The 20,880-nt window shown below is 36.8% G+C and overlaps 1 protein-coding gene and 1 long non-coding RNA gene across 2 annotated transcripts in view; one reads left to right on the top strand and one right to left on the bottom strand.

Annotated features, from left to right (window-relative positions):
- The first annotated feature begins 3,067 nt into the window (after positions 1–3,067).
- LOC139958767 (uncharacterized) overlaps positions 3,068–20,880 on the top strand; it is a 48,131-nt gene continuing 30,318 nt past the window's right edge. Inside the window, exon 1 of the mRNA XM_071956100.1 lies at positions 3,068–3,303. Coding sequence (XP_071812201.1) covers positions 3,264–3,303 — 40 coding nt within the window. The 5' untranslated portion in view covers positions 3,068–3,263. The remainder of the gene's footprint in view (positions 3,304–20,880) is intronic.
- On the bottom strand, positions 3,313–19,505 carry LOC139958781 (uncharacterized). Its single transcript, XR_011789873.1, has 3 exons — positions 15,747–19,505; positions 9,733–11,435; positions 3,313–8,215 (listed from the first exon to the last, which is right to left on the bottom strand). It is a non-coding gene; the product is annotated as an uncharacterized lncRNA (long non-coding RNA).

Genomic DNA, 20,880 nt, shown 5'->3' with positions numbered 1-20,880 from the left:
TCAGAACAAGATTTACTCTTAAAGATATAGTGATATAAGGTCCCCGGTTCGAGTCACTCCAAAATTAATGTATGTCGTCCAGTTACAGAGTTGTTGACAATTGACAATTCATAATCATGGACGTTAAATATGAATGTAAGAGACTGACTTCGGTCAGCTTGCGGCTTTGATAAGCCAAAGAGGCTTGTTCGCGAGTTCCTGCTTACAGGAGGATCTAAAATACGTACACACATACACACATACATACATACATCCATACATACAATGTTCCTTCACGCACTAGGCTGAAGACTTGATCAAGTCTAAATATGACATCATCGAGCCTCATGTGTTTATTTTCTGTTAAATGCAGATTGGTTTTTGCAAATGCTCAATCTACAACAATGAAATGTTTACATCAACATGACCTTGTAGTGATGGCAGTGACTTTAATGTCAAGTTTGACCTTTGAAACGTGAAAAGAGACGCAAAGAGAAAGTAAACCTAGTTTCAGATCATCGCGGCATTATGACGTCACAGAATAACAAAATAGCAGATATCAGACACGGCAATATGATATCTACCAAACGTAACAATTTTTTATCAGCTGTTTGGGGCAGTTGTACTCCACAAAGATCTCTGTTATATTAGCTAAAGATGGTGATTGGGTTTTTCAATATATCCTTTAAGGTATCATATACGCCTATTAAATGCCCCATGGTATTGTCTAAAACATAAAATAATGTGGTCTCTATAAGTCGAGATAAAAGTTCTCACTAGCTAAACGCTACACATCACTGGATAGCTGACAAGTTTGCCGTTCATGGCAAAATCAATTGTCCGTATTATGACCATGTAGTTCTTTGCTCTGAGAGCCTGATGTTTTCGTCACTTGTAAACAAAAGTCTTTACTCAGTAGTAAACAATTTTCGTACGCTGATCCGGAGAGGTCTAAAGTGACCTAACTATGCCTCAATTGACCCAATGTTTGCACCACATGTACTTCCATTCATGCTCTTCAACATCCAAAAACAAAACAGATTCTGATTGAATATATTAAATAGGGGTTCCCCTGTTGCTTTTTGGCACATTTCCTGAGATAGGAGAACACTCGGGCGGATTGATACAAACTCTAATAGAAGTATGCCACCTTTAATGCCTTCAATTAAAACAGACGATTTTGTGTTTGTGTGTGCAATAATTATGTTTATTATATAACCAAGCTATGTAATATAATTATTTGTGCCCCTCAATATAACCAGACTGTATAAGACCTCACGATGTGGTTTTAACCGATTTGACTCTGCTCTTGATATTAGCGAGTGTTGACACACAATTAAAGAAGCAGTATATTTTCAGTTATATATATTGTACGGTGACCACTGCATATTGTGTGAAGTTCAACGCAAAATGATGTTAAGTGTATGCTACTTTAAGAGGCAGTGAAAGGGGGATGGGGCGGGGAACAAACTTCAGGGAAGCCTATGCCGTGTGACATTTGACTTTGATATGAGTTGGAACAGTGGGGGTGGGTGAGGGGATGGGTTTTACGTATCCCTACGGCTACTTGGCTCCGAAGGTCATGTACTGAATTAGGTTTTTTTTGACGCTGGAGTGACGACGTCGCGTGTCAAAATCGTATAATTGGTACGACTCCTGGACTTTCTGAAATGTGTAGTGACCATTAAGAAAGAAAAAAAAAAGAAAAAAAATGACAAGCGGATTGCATTGGAAGCGTTTGTAATTCCCGCAGGCGCGTAACCAAGGGGGGGGGGGGGCGAAGTGGGCAGCCGCTACCCCCCTTGAGCATATTTTTTTCTTCATGTTTTTATGATATCGCTAGTAATTTCAAAAGATAAAATGCTAAGATGCAACTTACACGGCCTGGGAAGTGCCATTTCCAGCGACCTGGGAGGCATTTTCAGCCAAAATTCTCTTGTACGCTTCGCGCCAATTATGGTGGCGCTACGCTTAGATAGTTTGCAATGCCGTATCTACGGTTTCGCCCCTCCCTTGGCAAATTCCTGGCTACGCGCCTGAATTCCCGAGCTTTATAAGCGCTTGTAAGAGACCCTTTTGCCCTCCTGATATGACTTTTAATAATTATGGCTTTGTGTAGACCTGTACATCACTGATTATGTGATGCTACAACTTAAATCATTTCCCCAAGTTTTTCTTTTCTTTTCTGGTCTAACGTTATCGGTTTTTAAGTGCATTTCCGCAATTTAAAATTTGACAGGTTGGGGCACGGCGTGTAAATATGAGTTTTTTCCCCTTCTCGTTTGTCATTCTGCTAGAGATTTCAAGTTAAACGTAACGTTTCCTCTTTCACTGACATATGATGTCAAGTTCCCGCATCTTTTGATTGACAACTGGTTCTTGTTTCTATCATTTGACTGGGCTGCTGATAATACATCGTTTTTCTACGTTTTTATAAGACACCGTATGGCCATGGACTCTTAGCTATCTTAGGAGCTTGATAGATAATACATGTGCATAAACCAGTAAATCTTTTGGAATTTTTAGGTGACGATACGGAATGTGGACCTGTTATCTACAAAACAAGGCGGTATTATGTGAACAACCCCCTCCCTATATACATATCGATGTAGCCCGTCCTGCTTCTACTACTTCATGTAGAGAGAAAATATTAAAGCCAACCAACTCGATTACAATCAATTAAAAGTGATGTACAATCTAAGTCTACAATAGCGCATGTGGTATTTTCTAGATAACTCAACACTGTTTTAGTACAAAGTGGTAACTGATATAAGATGAAAGACGAAAGGCCATGAACTTGGATGATGAAACCACTGTAAGAGTTTGGGGGCAAACAATGAATGGCTGATTTATTTATTTCGGACTTAATCGCATCTCAGTTTATTTCGAAACATCATTTATTGCCACAACCTTGTTGTACTTGGAGACGGACAAAGGAATCATCAAAACCTCTACATGAACTTCCTGATAAGGGATTTTTCGAGGAATCAAAATGACGATACGATTTGAATATGCATTACCAACTCCCTCTCGTTCTTTTCAGAAAGTTGTGCGTGAGTGGATGGTGAGCTTGCAGTTAGGGATGAATGCGCATGTCTGCCGTTTCGTCATAACACATACATAGAACATGCAGCAGACGACAACACAGACGACCTGCAGCTGCATGTATTCGATACTAACGTTAGTCAGTTAACGTACGTGAGTTTACGGAATTGAAGAAGCCACACGGGTGAGGATACAGCTCACTGCGGTAGTGCTCACCGGTTGAAAAATCGTTTAGAAAAATGACTCGAAGAAAAAAGAGACAACCGGTTAGAGTCAGTGGTAAGTAAATCAGAACCCTTTCTCTGCATATATTTGATCTCTGAGCTTGTTTATATAGCAATAATGGTAGGATAACTTCAAGACTTGGTTGGGAGGTTGCGGACACTTGTTGATGAAATAACGTTACATGTTAAGAGTTGGTGTGCTTATGCCCATTACTACAGAAGTTTACACTCCCTCCGAGTGAAAAAAATACAACGCTAGACCTCAACAAATCAGGCTTGCTGAGTACATTACGGATTACCTATCTCTTAGACCTTGATACTATGTTTACACATATGAATAATTGCATGTATTCTGCTATAATGAGGCGCAACATATACACGATTGATGATCAAGGTGGACAGTTACATGAACTAAAGTGTAATTGTTTTCCACATAACAATAGTGGTGGAATTTGAAACAGTATATTGTAACAGCATTGTGAATGAAGGGAGGGGATGGGGGGGGGGAGGGGGTTTGTGGTGGTTGTGGATAAGGGATGGGTGATGAATGGCAGGGATGGCTAATTGGTTGTAAAAGTGATGATGGTGTTAAGAGGGGGTATTACATCCAACTTTGATTGTAGGAAGTAAACTGTCTTGTGAAAATATGTTTTATTTTAAGTCCATGGTATACATGCAGGAAGCTACCTAGTTTCGTAGTTGGAAAGAGTACAAGGCAGCACCCACAGTCCCAATGGCTAAGGCCTAAGTTATTATCTATAGATTTTTCTAAGCTACAGACATGTAAAAGTTGCATATTTTATTGCATAGAACATTTAACGACACAACATGCACTAAGGAACTAAATACTGTACATAGAAATAAGGTGGTTTAATAGTTAGGATGATCTGTGAATTGTCATATGTTAAAGTAACATACTAGGCCTAGCCTATCATTAATTTCCTGACCTTGTATGTTCAGCTTGTACATGAAAGAGCAGGTGTTTTACATTGTCAGTCATATGATGCATATCTTGGTAATAGTTACCCATTGCACATTTGGTTGTGTGGAAGATTCAGACAGTAGAAATTTAGTCAACAGCCTTGTCTGCATTGATGTATGACATTGGTCATTCAGCTTGGTTTTGAAGAATCTCTCATTCTAAACTAATATGAGAAATATTGAAGCTGACAGGAGTAAACTGGACACTGCGTTATCATAAATCTGTGTAGTATGGGATGGGTGTGTTACATGCACTGGCATAACACTACTTTGTCATAAAACTGTGTGATATGGGATGGGTGTTTTACATGTACTGGCACAACACTAGTTTATCATAAAACTGTGTAATATGGGATGGGGTATGTTACATGTACTGGCACAACACTAGTTTATCATAAAACTGTGTAATATGGGATGGGGTATGTTACATGTACTGGCACAACACTAGTTTATCATAAATCTTTGTAATATGGGATGGGGTATGTTACATGCACTGGCACAACACTAGTTTATCATAAATCTGTGTAATATGGGATGGGTGTGTTACATGCACTGCCACAAACGCTAGTTTATCATAAATCTTTGTAATATGGGATGGGTGTGTTACATGCACTGGCACAACACTAGTTTATCATAAATCTTTGTAATATGGGATGGGGTATGTTACATGCACTGGCACAACACTAGTTTATCATAAATCTGTGTAATATGGGATGGGTGTGTTACATGCACTGCCACAAACGCTAGTTTATCATAAATCTTTGTAATATGGGATGGGTGTGTTACATGCACTGGCACAGCACTTCTTTGTCATAACTCTGTGTAATATGGAATGGGTGTGTTACATGCACTGGCACAAAACAATTTAAATGGTTATTTCTTGCATCAACTTGTTGTCTTGGTTGGAAGTCTCCAAGGCTGAATTGACCTGAAACCAAGTCCTTTCCCTGTCTTGTGACCATTTTATGAGATGTAAGCCTTTCATTGATTGAACTTGAAAGTGCAACAGGCACAAGCTGTAGACTGAGTGTTGTACAGGTCTTCCTGTGAGAAACTATATTACGTTGTTACTCCTGAAGGTCTGTACAGTTTGTAAGAACTGATGCAGTATCCTCAAGTGGGTCTCACTCTTCTATGTAAGACATCAATGAATTATTGGAATAAACAGTTACCTGACAAAGATTTTGCTTTCATGCTCAACTGAAATCTCATCTTTAATTCTGTTGGAGATACAAACACATTGCCATGTGGAATATATACAGTACAGTATGAATATATGTATAATACATCAACTGTAGCCATGTACGTACATGTGTGCATAATCATAGATATCCCAAGTTATATGAAGTTAAATTCACATTTTATAAGTCCATGTACTGTACAGATGATTGTTCCACAACACAAGATTAGAAATTTTCCTTCTCTTGGATAAGAAACCTTTAGACACCTCCTGTTAGGCTTCATTTTATCATATTATGAGGTTTCACTGTTAGTGGCATCAAGGTAATTTTCTGTTTCATTTCTGAAGCCTGACAGTAAAGTATGAGTATGAAACATCATGCAGGAGATCCTGAATGAATGTTTATTGCCAACAGCTAATTGCTCCACCCAATAAATTTGTCTTCTGGAACATCTCATTTTGCAGGAACTACTGACTGATCATCTGTAAGAAAGTGAAATTTGGAAAATAAATGTTAGACAGAATTTTTGTATTTATAAAAAGCAGTGTTTGTTTAGCTGATTTTGTGTTAGTTGTCCTCTTTAATGGGTGTAATATGTGTATTGATTACAAGTAGCTTAATGAATTAATTAAAATAGAAAGAGAGAGACAGAGAGGGGACTTTGTATCCACATACTCTGATATGCAAAGTTACCATTGCATTTGACAAAAAAGAGAATGCTTTGCTTTTTAGAAGAATTTACAGGTTGAAACTAAAATCCTGACCATAAATAAATAAAAAAAAGCAATGACCTGGTTGTGACTTTCTAGGTGTTGTTGGCATTGATTATTGTGTTCGTGAAAACGTGAAGGAGAAAACTCTCTGTTTGGTAAATTTATTTTGTCAGCTTGACACAGTTTATAGAGCGCTGTATACGGTGTCCGAACACTTGAGGCTATCACATGCTGTCCTGATTTGGGTGTTCCTTTCCCAGCAAAATTGAGTTTGTTTATTCCCTCTGAATTGTGATCAGAAATGGTCCATTCCTAGTTAAAGTTTCGTCTACTTTCGGAATTGAAAGAAAATCCATGTTCTATCTCAGGAAATAGTTGTATGAAATGCTCTCATTGTGTTCTACAGTGTTAACGTTTACACAACAATTCTTTTACGTAGCCTATATGATTTCATACAGTAGGTGACGTATAAAACCCCAAAATTGAGTATCATTCAGTATCGCTAATTTATTTTAACAGGATTTTGCATAATTCTGCCTATTTTTATCCTAACGTGATGAAAAATTGTAAATCTCCTGATTTTGAAAAAGGTAAGATCTCTGATTCTCAAACTGCAGTTTGAGTTAACTGAACTAGCCACAATCAGTTTGTACTATACGCAGAGGGGTTAAAATAAAAACCATGAATGATTAACAGTTTAGAAGCAATAACAGTATATATGGCTTTATTTTTGGAAATAAAAAAAAAGTTTTGAACAAACGTAAACAAAAATTTAATTTAATTCTTTAAGAAATTTCTGGTGTGAAAAATATTTTATTTAACGGCTCATGGGTGACTCACTTCCTGGGCCATATGAACTGTATCCAGCAGCTATGCTTTTTTGAAATGACGAAACCTCAAGTGTAATTTGCTGTGTGGTAGCTTGTGAGAAAATTGTCATGCCAACTTAACTGTTTAACCTTGTCATAAACAGGTTGAGCTACTAAAGTAATGATGGTCTATAGAGTATAATTGCCAGAGATCATTGTTTGAAAAATGTTTGTTAATTCACTGAATCATGTCAACCTTATAATCAACTGGAACTCCGTGTTAGGAATGATGTCATGATACTGTCATATTATAGGCTACATGATCACTAGCTTCTTAGAAATGACTAGAACTGCAGAATCATACTTTCTGTACGAGCTGTATTCAAATATAATCCCAGGCTGCTATTTTGGTTTTCAAGGATCCATAGCTCTATGCTTTTCATACACTTTACTTTACTCTTTTATGTATATTTCTTGTCTGTTATGAATTGAAGAGGATGTTTCCTCTGGCTGCTACAGTACCCGTACACATTGTTTATTTGTGGTCAATTCTGGAGGTGTGTTTAATAATTTGCTGTTTCAAGACAATTTCGTTTTGTGGCCATGAAGGTCTCATTCTTGAAGACAAAACAGCGTTCCTTTCTTCCTGCTCAGCAGAAAGTTTAACCCTAAATTTTTTGACTGAAAAGCACCTTTAAATTAGCCAAGTGTTTTTCGTTCATGAAGAATAGTACCAAACTTCAGGCACATGAAAGATTTGTTTCCTGCAAAGATATATTATACTGTACTTACTACACAGATGAACACTTGTGTTCTAATATCAACTTGCTATGAAAATGTTAACTAGACACAGTTATAAAAGCAACTTTGTCACCTCCCTGAAAACACATAAAAAGTTCCCAAAAGCCATTCAAGGAAGGTTTCAAAGAACTTTGCGGCTGAACAAGTAGCAATACAGAAAGGTGGTATGTAAGAAATTACTAGTTTCCTTTCAGTTGAAGAATTTTGCAAAGCAACAGCCACAGCCACTGTGAATTCCAACATCCCCTTGACCTTAAAACAAGAATATCCCAATTCTCTCCTCATATTCTTTGCCACGCTACACTGATTTCACACAGAGGGGAAAAAGCTCCGCAGTTGGAAGTTGGCACGCAAATTATTGAGAGAACTTTTGGGTTTGGTTCCTGATTCTATTGATTCTACCTACCTTTTGTTCATGTGCGTTGCTATTGGAGGTCAAACTATTTCATAGAGAGGAGGATGTCGAATGAAGGCTTTCACAGCTGTGAGAAAAGCAAATCTGTCTCATAATTTGTTTGTGGGGACATCACCACTTGGCTATTTTGAGCAGTGGTTGCATCTTACAACAATCAACATAATTTATACGCATTCCAAAAGCATTTGTTCAATTAATTGAAAGCTATAGAAGCAGATTCATAGGATTCCAAACTTGAACTTGACTGAAAGAAAATAACCAAATAATATTTTTTAATTGGGCATGAATATTCAACTACACAGGTCTACAGAAAGTTGTTTGGCTGCAGAGTGGTTTCAGTGAGTGGGTGGGTGGGAGTGGGGTGATGGTGCTTGATATCCATCTTATTTGATTAGTCTTTCCAGATCTCTTAGTGCAAGGTAACTAATGTAACTTTTAACTAACAATTTGTCCTTGACTATATAAAGCCATGGTTGAAACAGGTAAATTAATTTCTGCATTGGTCTGGTCTGAAGTTCGAACATTAGGATTCTTCAAAGTAGGCAATTAAAGAAGTTATTTTTTCTCATTGATGATAGCTATAACACGAAATGAAAGTAAAAGTGTCATAAACTGTAATAGTATAAATAGAGGGAGAGATCACTTTTTGTCTTTCCATTATTATTGTTGTTATTTTCTTGGCTTGCGGTGGGTGGAGGAGATCGAAGATGGGAAGAGGTAGGGTAGGGGTAAGGGTCCGTTGGGGCAGTAATACTTCAATCTACAGGATACATTTATGACCAGTGTAATGTTTTTAGATCTTCTGAGTATTAGAGATCATCAGGTTTGTCCCAAATAGTCATGTAATGGACACTGGTTACTTTTCTGCCATTTTAGTTACCGATGCTGAGACATTTAATTGTCTATTCTACTGTAACAGCCCTCGGGAGTTTTCAAAGGCACTTTCCTAGAGGTTCTTGTCTTCAATATAAAGGAAATAACTTTGTGGTCCAGAACTTGGACAGGAAACTCTACTTTTAAAACTCATAGCAATTTTTAACGGTGCTTGAACTTGGGACTAAAAAGGGTGAATGGTGTATAGAGCCTACACCATTGTAATGCCTTGTAGTCACTGTACAATAAAGTAGTAATAGTCTCTAGACCTACAGTTAATATTTCGTTGTTCACTCAGTGTAGATCTGTATATGTGCAGGTTTAAAAAGGAGGAAGACATGTGCTCTCAATGTGAACTCAGAAGTAACTGTATAATTCCTCAGTCTAGTCACATATGTAAAAACATATCACACTGTTATACACACCTGCATGGTAATGTCTAGTTCGATTCGTGAGTTAACAGTCAGGAGGGTTTGAACAAAATGAATATGTATGGTTGCTTAATGACACTACTGTCCTTATTGTCATGCCTAGAATCCTGCTTATAAATTATGTTCAAGATTGAAAATGTTTCAATCACCAGTCATATTGTTGTGTACCATGGCTATATAACTTTAACAATAGTTAAATTGTTATTCTGTAGTCTTTGGAAATCAGTCATTCATTGATTGTGACAAAATTGCATTTTTAGATAACATTCTTAATACTTACTGCTTGGCTGACATGGTCCATGAGTTTGCGAGATTGGTTCTTTTTTTTTAAATTCCACATCAACAGAGCAATACTGTAGGTCCATTACCCTGCAATGTAACATTCTTGGTGAGTGCTTGTTGCTTTCATAGGAAACTTCATGTCATACTCTAAAAAGGCTGAGTATTCAACTTTGGAAGCTAAATAAGACGTTTCAATTTGAGAATACATCTCACAACCTACTGTAGATTCTAACACGGAAGCAATTTTCTGACCTTCAGCATTCTATTCCGACAGAAAATTTATTGCATAACAACCAAAACTAGATTTTGGACGAAAAGACCAAAATACATCAAAATATGTCAATATTTCCAGTACTCCTATTATTCATCTTGGCAAGTTCTATTAAAGAAACGTTTCTGGCGGCAGAATATTTTTGTACAAATATTCCTTTTCCTCTTTCGATAAGTGTGTAAAATATTATAAAGAAAAATAAATCCTGATTAAAGATAAATTGCCGTTATTACATCATCCACTCTGCTTTTGCCAGATGTATTGACATAAATATCTTCAACTTTCCAGGATTTTTAGTACATATCCAGTTTCAGCTGCTGGTATATCCCTTTAACCACAGATGTATGTAGTTGGGTTGTAGATATCTGCCTACCAGATAAGATCAATATTCCTTACTAGTACATCACAAACTTAGCTTTATACATTTGCTCAACATGTTTCAAGTACTGTTACAGTATGATGAGATAGATCTCAGTAGGTAAGTCATTCTGCTCTGACTGTTTGTTGTAACATGACAGTTTACAGGTTACTCTCTTCTCTATCACACAATAAATGTAAAAGATGTACAGGACATCCATGGACATCTTTGAAAGTAACAATTCTGACACGGTCATTAAAATATAATGGTGTGACACGGAATGTTCAATAGGTTTCTGAAGCTTGGAAAAGGACAAACAGAATTAAAGGTAGATCCTATTGGGATTTTTGTTTGTTATAAATTCAATTTCTTTTCTTTTTTCCAAAACATTTTCAATAATATGAACATAGTGGGAGTTTATATATTTTACGGTAGTTATGATTCAGCATTGTAAGTGTATCACTGTAGCCTGGTACCTATTATTTATTTCTTGTTTTGGTGTCTGTATTGAGGTATGTACTTTTTCATTTTCTCCTACAAAGAATTTTTTACCCAGACTGCCAGTCAGGGAGAAAAATTGTACTCATCTGCTGGTAGTTGTTTTCCCATATCAGGTTGGTCTATCCTTTCCAGCAGCAGCAGTTGTCTGTCTGTGTTGTCTTCTTCTCCAGCTGCCAGGAGGTGAAAATTGTTTCTACATTATGAAGCAGCTGCTCTCCTCTCTTAGGAGGCAACTGGAATGATGATGCTGCTGGGATAATTTGTGAGGGTCATGGGATGAGGTTCAGAGGGTAGGCAAACTCCCATGCAAAATTCCCCCACAGGCAGATAAAATTTCTCTGGAGCTGACTTCAATAAAAGTCACCAAGGAAACCATATTTGTGGAATCTGCAAAATAATCTGGAGATGTGGAAACAATCTGACTGGAGAGTCATAAAAAAGAAAAAAAGATGCTTCTCAGAAAACAATATGATTGCAGCAGTCAGTGGTAGGCTGTGACTGGAAATTGGTACTATTCGTGGAATTCTTATTCTCAGTACTGACTGTATAATCCATTAGAAATGTGTTCCTTCTGAAAAAAAAATAAATAATGAAAGATGGAAAGAAACTTTCTAGAGTTAGATGAATAGTTGTCCTGAAATATTTTTTTTTAAGTTTCTTTGAAGAATGTTTGTTTTACATCCCTGATAACAATTACCCTGAATCATTTGAGGAAGCTTTCATGCCCACCAGAAGATGCTGTTGTTTTGACTGATACTGCCATATATTCTAACACAAAACCGCCATGTTTTTATGTGTGATATTAACTGGTATGGGGGCTGATGTAAGCATATATGCTGCTTCTGAGCTGTTAATGATGTATGTTCCTTAACGGCATCTGTTTAAACTATTGATTAAAATGAGAGCATATTATAGTCAGTTTATGTATAAACTGAATATATGTAAAATGTATTTCATGTTATATTGTGTACATGATACTTTACAGCATCGACGTAAATGATTAAATCAAACACATATCATTTTACTTAATGGATACATTATAGCATGTATGTCTTTATTAAGGATATGGACATACTGTAGCTTTCAAGGTGGTTATTCTAATAGAGATGGTTTATCACATGTAGTACCAATACATTGATTTCATAATAATCCATATCATCAGCATGGTTCATGTCGACTTCCTCTGTAATCGCAAAGTGACAAAGTGAACGCATACTGGTACATTGATTTCAATATAATCCATGTAACTAAAGACTGGTTGTCCACTTCTACTATATCTTTGCATTGTATCACTGTTAATGAATGGGATACAGCACACATGTCACAACTAATACATAGGTTTTATGAATATGTGGAGATAGTAACAAGTTTATGTAGAAGGGAAGTCAAATATCTTGTCCATGTTAAATATCTTTAACTAATCAATGCTTCCTTGCATACAAATCACTCCATTTCCTGCTTTGATCATAAACCAAAGAGAATTTCTTCAAAATTTCAGAGAGGAATTTTCCTTTACCTTTATTTAAATATTTGTATTGTTTTCAGTTTGAGAACTTGTTTAAACATTTGTGGCTTCTTTTCTCCTGTTAGCTTCCTCTTACACTATGATGAATCAAAACTGTGAGTCATTGATCATAATGAACCAGACTCTGATTGTTACATGTATGCCAGAGAGCCAACTTCAATTCAAAGCCACATGTTTGAGGAATGGGTTTTTATTCAGTTCCTGGAAGCAAAAGCTGTGACAAAGGAAGTCAGAGGTGCTATGTCATGTTGAACTTTTAAACAGAATTCAACTTGCATTAAACTACACAGTGGTTCCATTGAGAGTCCCAACAGTAGAAAAGGGGGTGATGAAGAAATTCCTTAGTTTAAGTTATATTTAGTTCTGAGTGATTATGATATATTTAGTTGTGTGATTATGATACCTTTCTCCAGCAAAGTTTATAAATTTTGTGAAATTTTTCTGTTATTCAGTTAGAGAGTTGGGTGTGGGGGGGGGTGGGGGAGGGGTGGGGGGGCTGTGTAACTTCCTGTCTGTTTTTTTCTTTAATCAGTTGGGGTTGGGTGTGGGCATAAGAGGTGCACTGCACATTTGTTTTGATAGTACACATCCCTTCCATGACACCCCCCCCCCCCCTTTGGGGACACTACTGAATTTGAAGTGAAGTTAAGTTAATAAATGAATGTGAAATTGCCATTTGATCAACAGTACACCATCTGGAGCAGTGCTCAAATTTGATAAATGTGAATGCAAAGAGGTCCTACTTGTGCTCCACTGAATTTGTTTTGTCAATTAGCCAAGGAGATGCAGTTAAAGGTCAAGGTTATTAGCCAGTTCAAACTACAACACCTCTTCAGAACTTCATCAACAGGTTGGCCTATTCATTAGTGTTATACTTAATTTGTTTATCCTCCTCTTTTTCTGCAAACCATCCTTTTTGGCTCAGAATTGATAAGAAGACTTATGAATAGGGTAAAGAAGCTTGTATATGGACAGGCTGGGTGGGTCCAGACAAAAGCAAATTTAACCTATATTGCTTGCTGTGTCCTCACATCGGGTCAGCTATTGTTTGCATTCTCTCACTGGCTGAATGCTGTTGGCAAATTTAACTGAGAAGAAATCCTTTTCTACTTTCATGGTTGAATAGATTACAGAGGTTGAGATTCCTAGGCTGGATAGTACAACAGTGGCCATTGCCACATTGGCCCCCCATTTTTTTAGTTCATCCCTAGCAGACACAAAGAAAACAAGTATTTGTTGTTACTAATGTCAGGAGAGGAAAACATTAACAAAATGTTATCACTTTCAAAAGTATCCCCCCTTTTTTTTAAGTAATGTGAAAACAATAATGAAACACAACTGCTCAGTTTTCCATTGATGTTCATGGTAGGAAGTTAGATTGTACAGTGACAGCTCTGAAAATTTCAAATGCAGTGAACAATAGTGTGGCTACCCGCATTAAACTCTCCTTATGGACTTATTCATCCCATCTCATATCTTTATCCACCTTGAAATCCTTCATGGACTTATTCATCTTAATTCATATCTTTATCCGCCTTAAGATCCTTCACAGTGATTTCCTGTCCCATTGACTGACTTTGATAGACCCCCTCCCCCAGGAAAGTTCTCAAACCACAGGCGGTAAAAGCGTTATGATAATGTTGGCTTTAAATATATTCGTATCATAATGACCATGATTACCTCCTACTCACACTTGGTCGTTTCTCCAGTATAGTTAAAATGATAATGCTTGGGTGAATCGTTCGTGACTTTGGGATGGTTATAATTGGCAAGTTAGCTTTGATTTATTTGCTAATCAGTACAAAGCTCACATAGGAGGTAGTGGGAGTGATTACACTTATTACAAGATCCTATCTTTGTTTTATGCCCAACTCTGATTACAGTTTTCAATTCCTATAAGATCCATCCCCCCTCTCCCTTCCCCCCTCTCCCTTCCCCCCTCTCCCTTCCCCCCTCTCCCTTCCCCCCTCTCCCTTCCCTTATAAACATGTGTGGAGTCATTGCTTCTCCTTCATTATAGTTTTCAAGTTGAATTGAACAATAATTTTTAAGGATAACATGTTCCAACATTGATATTATTTTGATGTTAAGTTTAGAATGTTTTTCTTAAGCTAGTAGCTACATCAGTGGACTTTTTAATTTTAATATCGGGTTATCATCAGTTCATCACGATGCATGTGAACTTCTGTTACATACAAAATTTAGTGTTAATTACTCTATGAGTATTCACTTGTGTATGGAATTAGAACTGTTATTTGCCTTGTTACCAAGTATTGGTGGTAAAAATAGATCTATGAACGATGTGTTAATTGTAGCCTCTCTCCATACAGTGATTTCAGTGATCTATACACATAACATTATTTAAACATAGCTACTTGAATTAGGACTAAGTATAAATAAGTTTCCATAGTTTGCCCAAACTTATTTCACTATTACTTTATCATGTCTAATGTGATTGACACCATTGATCCAGCACCCTCTTCCCTGTAAGGTCTATCCATTGATCCCCCCACTTCCCTGTAAAGTTCTATCCATTGATCTGCCCCCCCCCCCCCCCCCGTTTCTTCTATCCACTGCCTCTACATCCTGTCTACACTTATCCCTTCCACCTGCCCAAGTTTCTAGACTTTGTGGAGGAAACAGGTTAAACCTTCATGGTTTGTACACTGGTTATTTTTATAACTTTGTATGCAAAAAAAGGGCGTTGGATATATGGCCTGTTTTCCCTCCTTCAGTAATCAGAATTCAGCAGGAAGTATTTTCTGTCACACTCATATAGTGGATAGAAATCCATCTTAACCACAGGACACAATGACAAGTTATTTAGCTTAGATTTGATGGGAGCAGTTGTGTTTTAGTGGTCATTTGTTTCCATTTTAGAGCTTTGTAAATGTTTGGAGGTACTGTACAATAAAGGGAGTTTTTTCACAAAAATAGATAGGAGTACTTTGGCCAAGGTTAGAATTGTGTGTGCAAAAGAGTGAGGGGACAGGATTATAGGCTCAAGGATGCATTGGCCAAGGTTAACACACATAGTGGGAACAAAGAGGTAGGAATCTGGAACTTGAGTGCATCTGGACTGTACTAGATCTACACATCTATGATCCACTATTTCTTGTAATGACTAGAAAGGGACAGACATGAGCAAGGTGATACCAACTTAAATATATAGATCAGTATCAGTATGGGAGTAACTTTTTTATGCAAGTTTTTATATCAGTTTTTTAAAATTCATTGATGTATTGTATTCTTTGCTTACCTATCCCTACCTCTTATTGTGCACTTTCATCTGTACAGCAAATAATTAAGAAAAGTTTGTGCAACACAGTAGTTTGAAGGTTCTGTACTTCTGCTCACCTTCAGATAAACTACATTGTTTCCTCTGTGCAAAGACTGGTACATCTTATCTGCAATAAGCTGATGCATTTTGCATCGTATTTTGCTATATACAATGCCACATTATTTGCTGCATCTCCATCGGTTGTGTATCCATTCTTTTTATCCTGTTGCATAACTACATCTGCGTCTTGTAGTAATTCTTCATCTATGCTGCATTTTGAAAGCAAACATATATTCACTAACATAAAGGTCTGTATATTAAGTGGATTAATTAACTGGAGTATATATGAGCAAAACTACTTTAGGATTACAGGCATTTAAATTTGACTTGGCTATGTTGCCATCATATGTGCAGCAAGGCTCTCATTTGATTATTCATTGGTTATAAATTAATATTCATACTTCAGATCACTGTCAGTGTAGCAATAACCAATTTTAGGACATTTTATGATTAAAACTTACTTAATTTAACTGTACTTCCGTACAAGCAACTTGCTACGCAATGTTACAAAGTTTAGAAACATTCAATTGGAGCCATGCATTATAATAGTTTGAGTACATGTCTCTAGTTATAAAAGTTATGACAGTTAACTACTGTTACAAAGGTTTCTACTACATCCATTACAAGGTCTTAAAACTACTGATGATGCAGATAAAAAAAAATTGCCAAATTGCCAGTTTTGCATTGTTACAGCAAATTATTGTTTGTGAAAATAACAATGTTATAGCCTGGTAATCAAGCTATTTGGGAAATGTTTTGGATTGGGAAAGATGCCCACTGGGAGGGGGTATCCCACTCACATTTGAATTTTATGGTTAAGGGTGCCATGTTGCAAAATGTTGCAACTTTTGAAGAAAATTGTGTTCATGCATTTCCTATTTTTTTGTTCAAAAAATCTTTTCAATTTTTCTTTTGTCTTCCGATTTTTTTTTGGGACCCTCCATAACATTTGAGGCAACTTTAAATACTGTTGCGACCCCCAGTTCATATGTAAGTGTATAAATTACTATAAACTTGCATCCTCACAATTAAGGTTTCACTCTAGGAAGGATTAAAATAAACAGGCCTAATTATCATTCCTCCCAGTCATTCATTACATTTCGGCTTAAAGCAAATCTCATATCTGTATAAATAAAGTGTAAATTTTGAAGGTGGTTAAGTGTTTGTTTTTGCTGTTAAAATAACTTCCTTTTTCTGCGATTCTCTTGAAGCCAAAACAAATTGGATGAGATGAGATTGCAAGTATTAATTTATACAAAAAAAAAAAAAAATGCTCCAGACTTATTTTTCTTTCGCTAAGTTGAATACGGTTTCTTATGGAGAAATAATCCCTGAAAGATATCAAATGATGTTTTCTGATCTTGTACTTTGCTCTCTATATTTCAAGGAAGTGGTTGTCTGCATCATCGATATTCTAGTTTTGCACACTACTAATGTAGATAGTACAGGCAATAGCATGGTAAGTTACTGATGTTCAAACATACTCATTGCGCCCAGGAATAAATTGAATACCTAGACTGACCTTTTTCATCTCTCTCTCTCTCTGTTTCTGATGAAAAAACAAAGGAATGGTAGAGAACAGAATAATTAATGATGTTATAGTAGGCTGGTGCCCAATTCTCGAAGGAGGAAACTGAACAAGGTACTGCATCTTCTGTACAGTATCAATACCAAGAGGTTAGCTTTGGCAGGTTTTTTGGTGCGATTGGGAGGAAGTGCATGATATCCTGTCTGTGAGGATGTTCTAGGCTGTTTGTTGTACATACAAAAAAAGAGCGAGAGAAAAAACACAGCCAAAAAAAAGAGCAAGGCTGTAAGAGGAGAGGAGGAAATGAGGTGAGGTAGAGTAGAGTTTCTGAGCAGGAAAGAGAAAGAAGGCAGGAAAAGGATACTTTAGATCCATCTGCTGGGCCTGATAGCATCATAAATGGCCAGAGTATATGCCTGACATTTCCTGTCTCCCCAAATGGGGTAAAAGGTTTCACAGAAAAAGTGAAGCTTTTTTTTTTCTGGTTGGGAGATTACCATCACAGATCTCTTTTTGAGGTAATTCCATTCTTTATTGCGTGATTAGTGTTTCAGCGGAGTTAATAGTTACCATATCTCATGGTGAGGGTTGATGTAGAAAGAAAAATGGTTGGTTAAGTAGTTAGTGGTAGTTCATGTTTACATTAGACAGGTTGTAAAAGGCATACAAAATACAGCTGTAATATGACCATTAAATATTATCCTACACCCGAAGAAAAATATTACATACTGTACGTTATTGGTTGTCTCAAATTAGAAACTGGTACCTCAAGATGGATACAGTAATGTTCAGTTTTATTTGCAAACATTCATTCACAACCTGAATGTATGATTTCATGTCGTCTCATACATACCAATCGATGTTTTTCCGTTCTGCGAAGGAAAACTAGTCGAATGCGGTTTTGTAAAGTGCCTGCGTCTGCTCTTCTCTTTGCCTATGAGATCCATCAAGGGTAGTGTTTCTCTTGTGATGCTTAGGTATCAAAATTCTTTTGGGGGATTTAGAAAACTTCTACTAGTCAAGAAAGAATAAACACAAATAGACTGAAAAGTCAGAAGAAATAAACCCTGTGGGCATCGTGAGGAGATTATTACTCTCCTCAACAAGAGGCGATATGTTTTGACAAGATCTGTACTTGCATAGCTATCTATCCTCCATCCCAGACACCAAATTTTAGTTATCTAGAGATAACACACACTTTCTCCTAGCAGGGAACTGCTACTGTAAAAGTTTCCTGCTCCTAGCCTGCTGGGTTTGTTAGTTAGTTCCTTGGAGAAGAAAACAGGAAATAACAGAGTTTCAGACAAAATCAATCTCTCAGAGGGAGTCCTGTATGTAGTTTTTTTGTTGAAGCAAAACATTTTGTTTTAGGTGGATATAATTTCAAGGAAAAGATCCCCAACCCTTTCCCTCCCCCACCCTCATCGATGCATTTTGACCTTTATTGTCTCCGACACAATGATAGTTTTCTCAGAATCATAGGAATTTTTGTTTTATATGGACATTTTTACAAACACAAGTTAAGTCTTCCACTCCAAAAATAATCCAGTAGTACAAATGAACAACAAAAAGACACAAATTCAAGCTGTAACACAAAATTCCCACTTTAACTGCCTCTGTCTCTTACCAACAGAAAGTTGCCTGTGTTATAGATGCAGTGTAGTATCCAATGTGAGGTTATGGCCTTACAGACTAGAATAATCAAACCTTTTTACCCAAGGTCAAACATTTACACCTCATCCCCTGCTCCATCACTATACCCCTTTCACCCCTCCCCCTCAACTACCCCCTCCCACTCCCCTCAGGAAATCAATTTTCATAACTGTTCAAGTCAGTACAATATTGTGTTACTTAGTACTGACCCTTGAATATATACCGAAGTCATGAGTGGGAGCATGCTCATTATGAATACACTAAAGAATATCCCAATGCACATAGTAGTGCATGACATTCCATATAACAGTGCACTATTGTACATAGATATCTTGGAAAACTGTCCTATTTCTTGTTTTTGTTGACTTGAATATTGAACTTTGAACCACAGAGTTATTTTTCTGTAAGGTGTACTGTACTAATGTGCTTATTTCCAGCAGAAGCTTGCTGGAAATAAGCAGAAAATAATAGCAGTGTTAACAGGTAGATATAATTAAAAACATCTTCTGCATTTTGTTGTATTGCTAATATAGTACACTTAGCATCAAAAGAAAGAACAAGGAAAATTCAGTAAGGAACAGAGAGGTGGGACAGTTGGAGGATGGGGGTGGTGGGGTGGGAGGAAGTTTTGAAATTTTATTGAATTTTTTTATTTGTGGAATAATGTATTTATGGGATAAGAATTTTTTTCTCTTGGCTGGTAGAGAGGGGGGGGGGGGGGAGGTTGTGTATGGTTAGGTCATATTTTAGGGGATTTCCATTAGGTTATAAACTCAATATCTATCATCTGGAATGACACAGTTTAACATGTAAACAAGATTAATCAATTATCTCCTCTCAGTTGTTGCATGCTCAAGATTTGCAACATTACAATACTTATGTCTAAATGCTACAAGTGAGAGAGAAAGATAAAAACAGTACATATATGTGCAAATAGATTTCCTAAAGACTTTTCTGTAGTAAATCCTTGGCTTCTACCCAGCAGTCAAAATTACATGCATTTGTTGTTGTTGTAGATGATGCATGCACATGCAGTAGTACCGTTGTAGCGAGAGAGATACAGAAATGATGGTAACTATGTATTGTTGTAGAGCTGTAGTCCTCAGTTTGCAGCCCTGAGAGTCTCATCCTGTGGAAAGAGATAGATGCAAGCAATTTGTAGAATCTCGTGGTTTTCAGTTTCACACACAGGAGAAATTTTAGATTGAAGGTTTCAGAGTTTCTGTTAATAGTGCTGGTAGGTCAGCTAAGCTTAGTCAACCTTCATATATTTCCTGGAGAAAATGAAAGCCCTTTACTGATAAATCCATCAGACTGCAGACCTCATCAGAAAAATCTGCTAATATAGCTTGCATAGTTTAGTAGTAATAAGCAGCTGTAGTCTGTATATGCACAGCAGTTTCTTTAGCAGCAATACTTTCTCTGTAGTTCTCAAGAAGTCAAGGCAGATATATGTACTTGATGCAGAACTAGCATTGATCCATTGCTTCTAATGCAGATATTGTTGTAGCATTATTTACGATTCCTCTTTTTAAATCTGACATTACCTTTTGTTGTGGTGCAATATATGCCTACCAGTCCTTGTGTTTGTGTTCATTGAGATGGAAGGAAGATGTGCTTATGATGTGGAAATATTTTAAAGTACATTTGCCATTGTAATGTGTGATATTGGGCTGATATGGCATAGATACTTTCTTGATTCAATCCCCTGATTTTATTTGCTTTCCTTTTTGTAATTGTCGTTTTTAATGTAAACATGTGTCGCTAGTGATCAAGGTCCCAGTGCAAGCAAGACAACACTTGTAAACATTTTAAGGAGTGTTTTGTCTTGGCCTGAACAGAATAATTAACAAAGAAAGAAAAAGGTTTTAGATGTGTCTTTGGTAGGCTACTTAAATACTAATATGCTGAGAATAATAAATATTGTTGTAACAATTGCTTATTTATTGATATAATTCTGCCAGGGAAAT

The sequence above is a fragment of the Apostichopus japonicus genome, chromosome 3 (assembly GCF_037975245.1).
Source record: "Apostichopus japonicus isolate 1M-3 chromosome 3, ASM3797524v1, whole genome shotgun sequence".
NCBI lineage: Eukaryota > Metazoa > Echinodermata > Holothuroidea > Aspidochirotida > Stichopodidae > Apostichopus > Apostichopus japonicus.
This window is presented reverse-complemented; position numbering and strand designations above follow the sequence as displayed.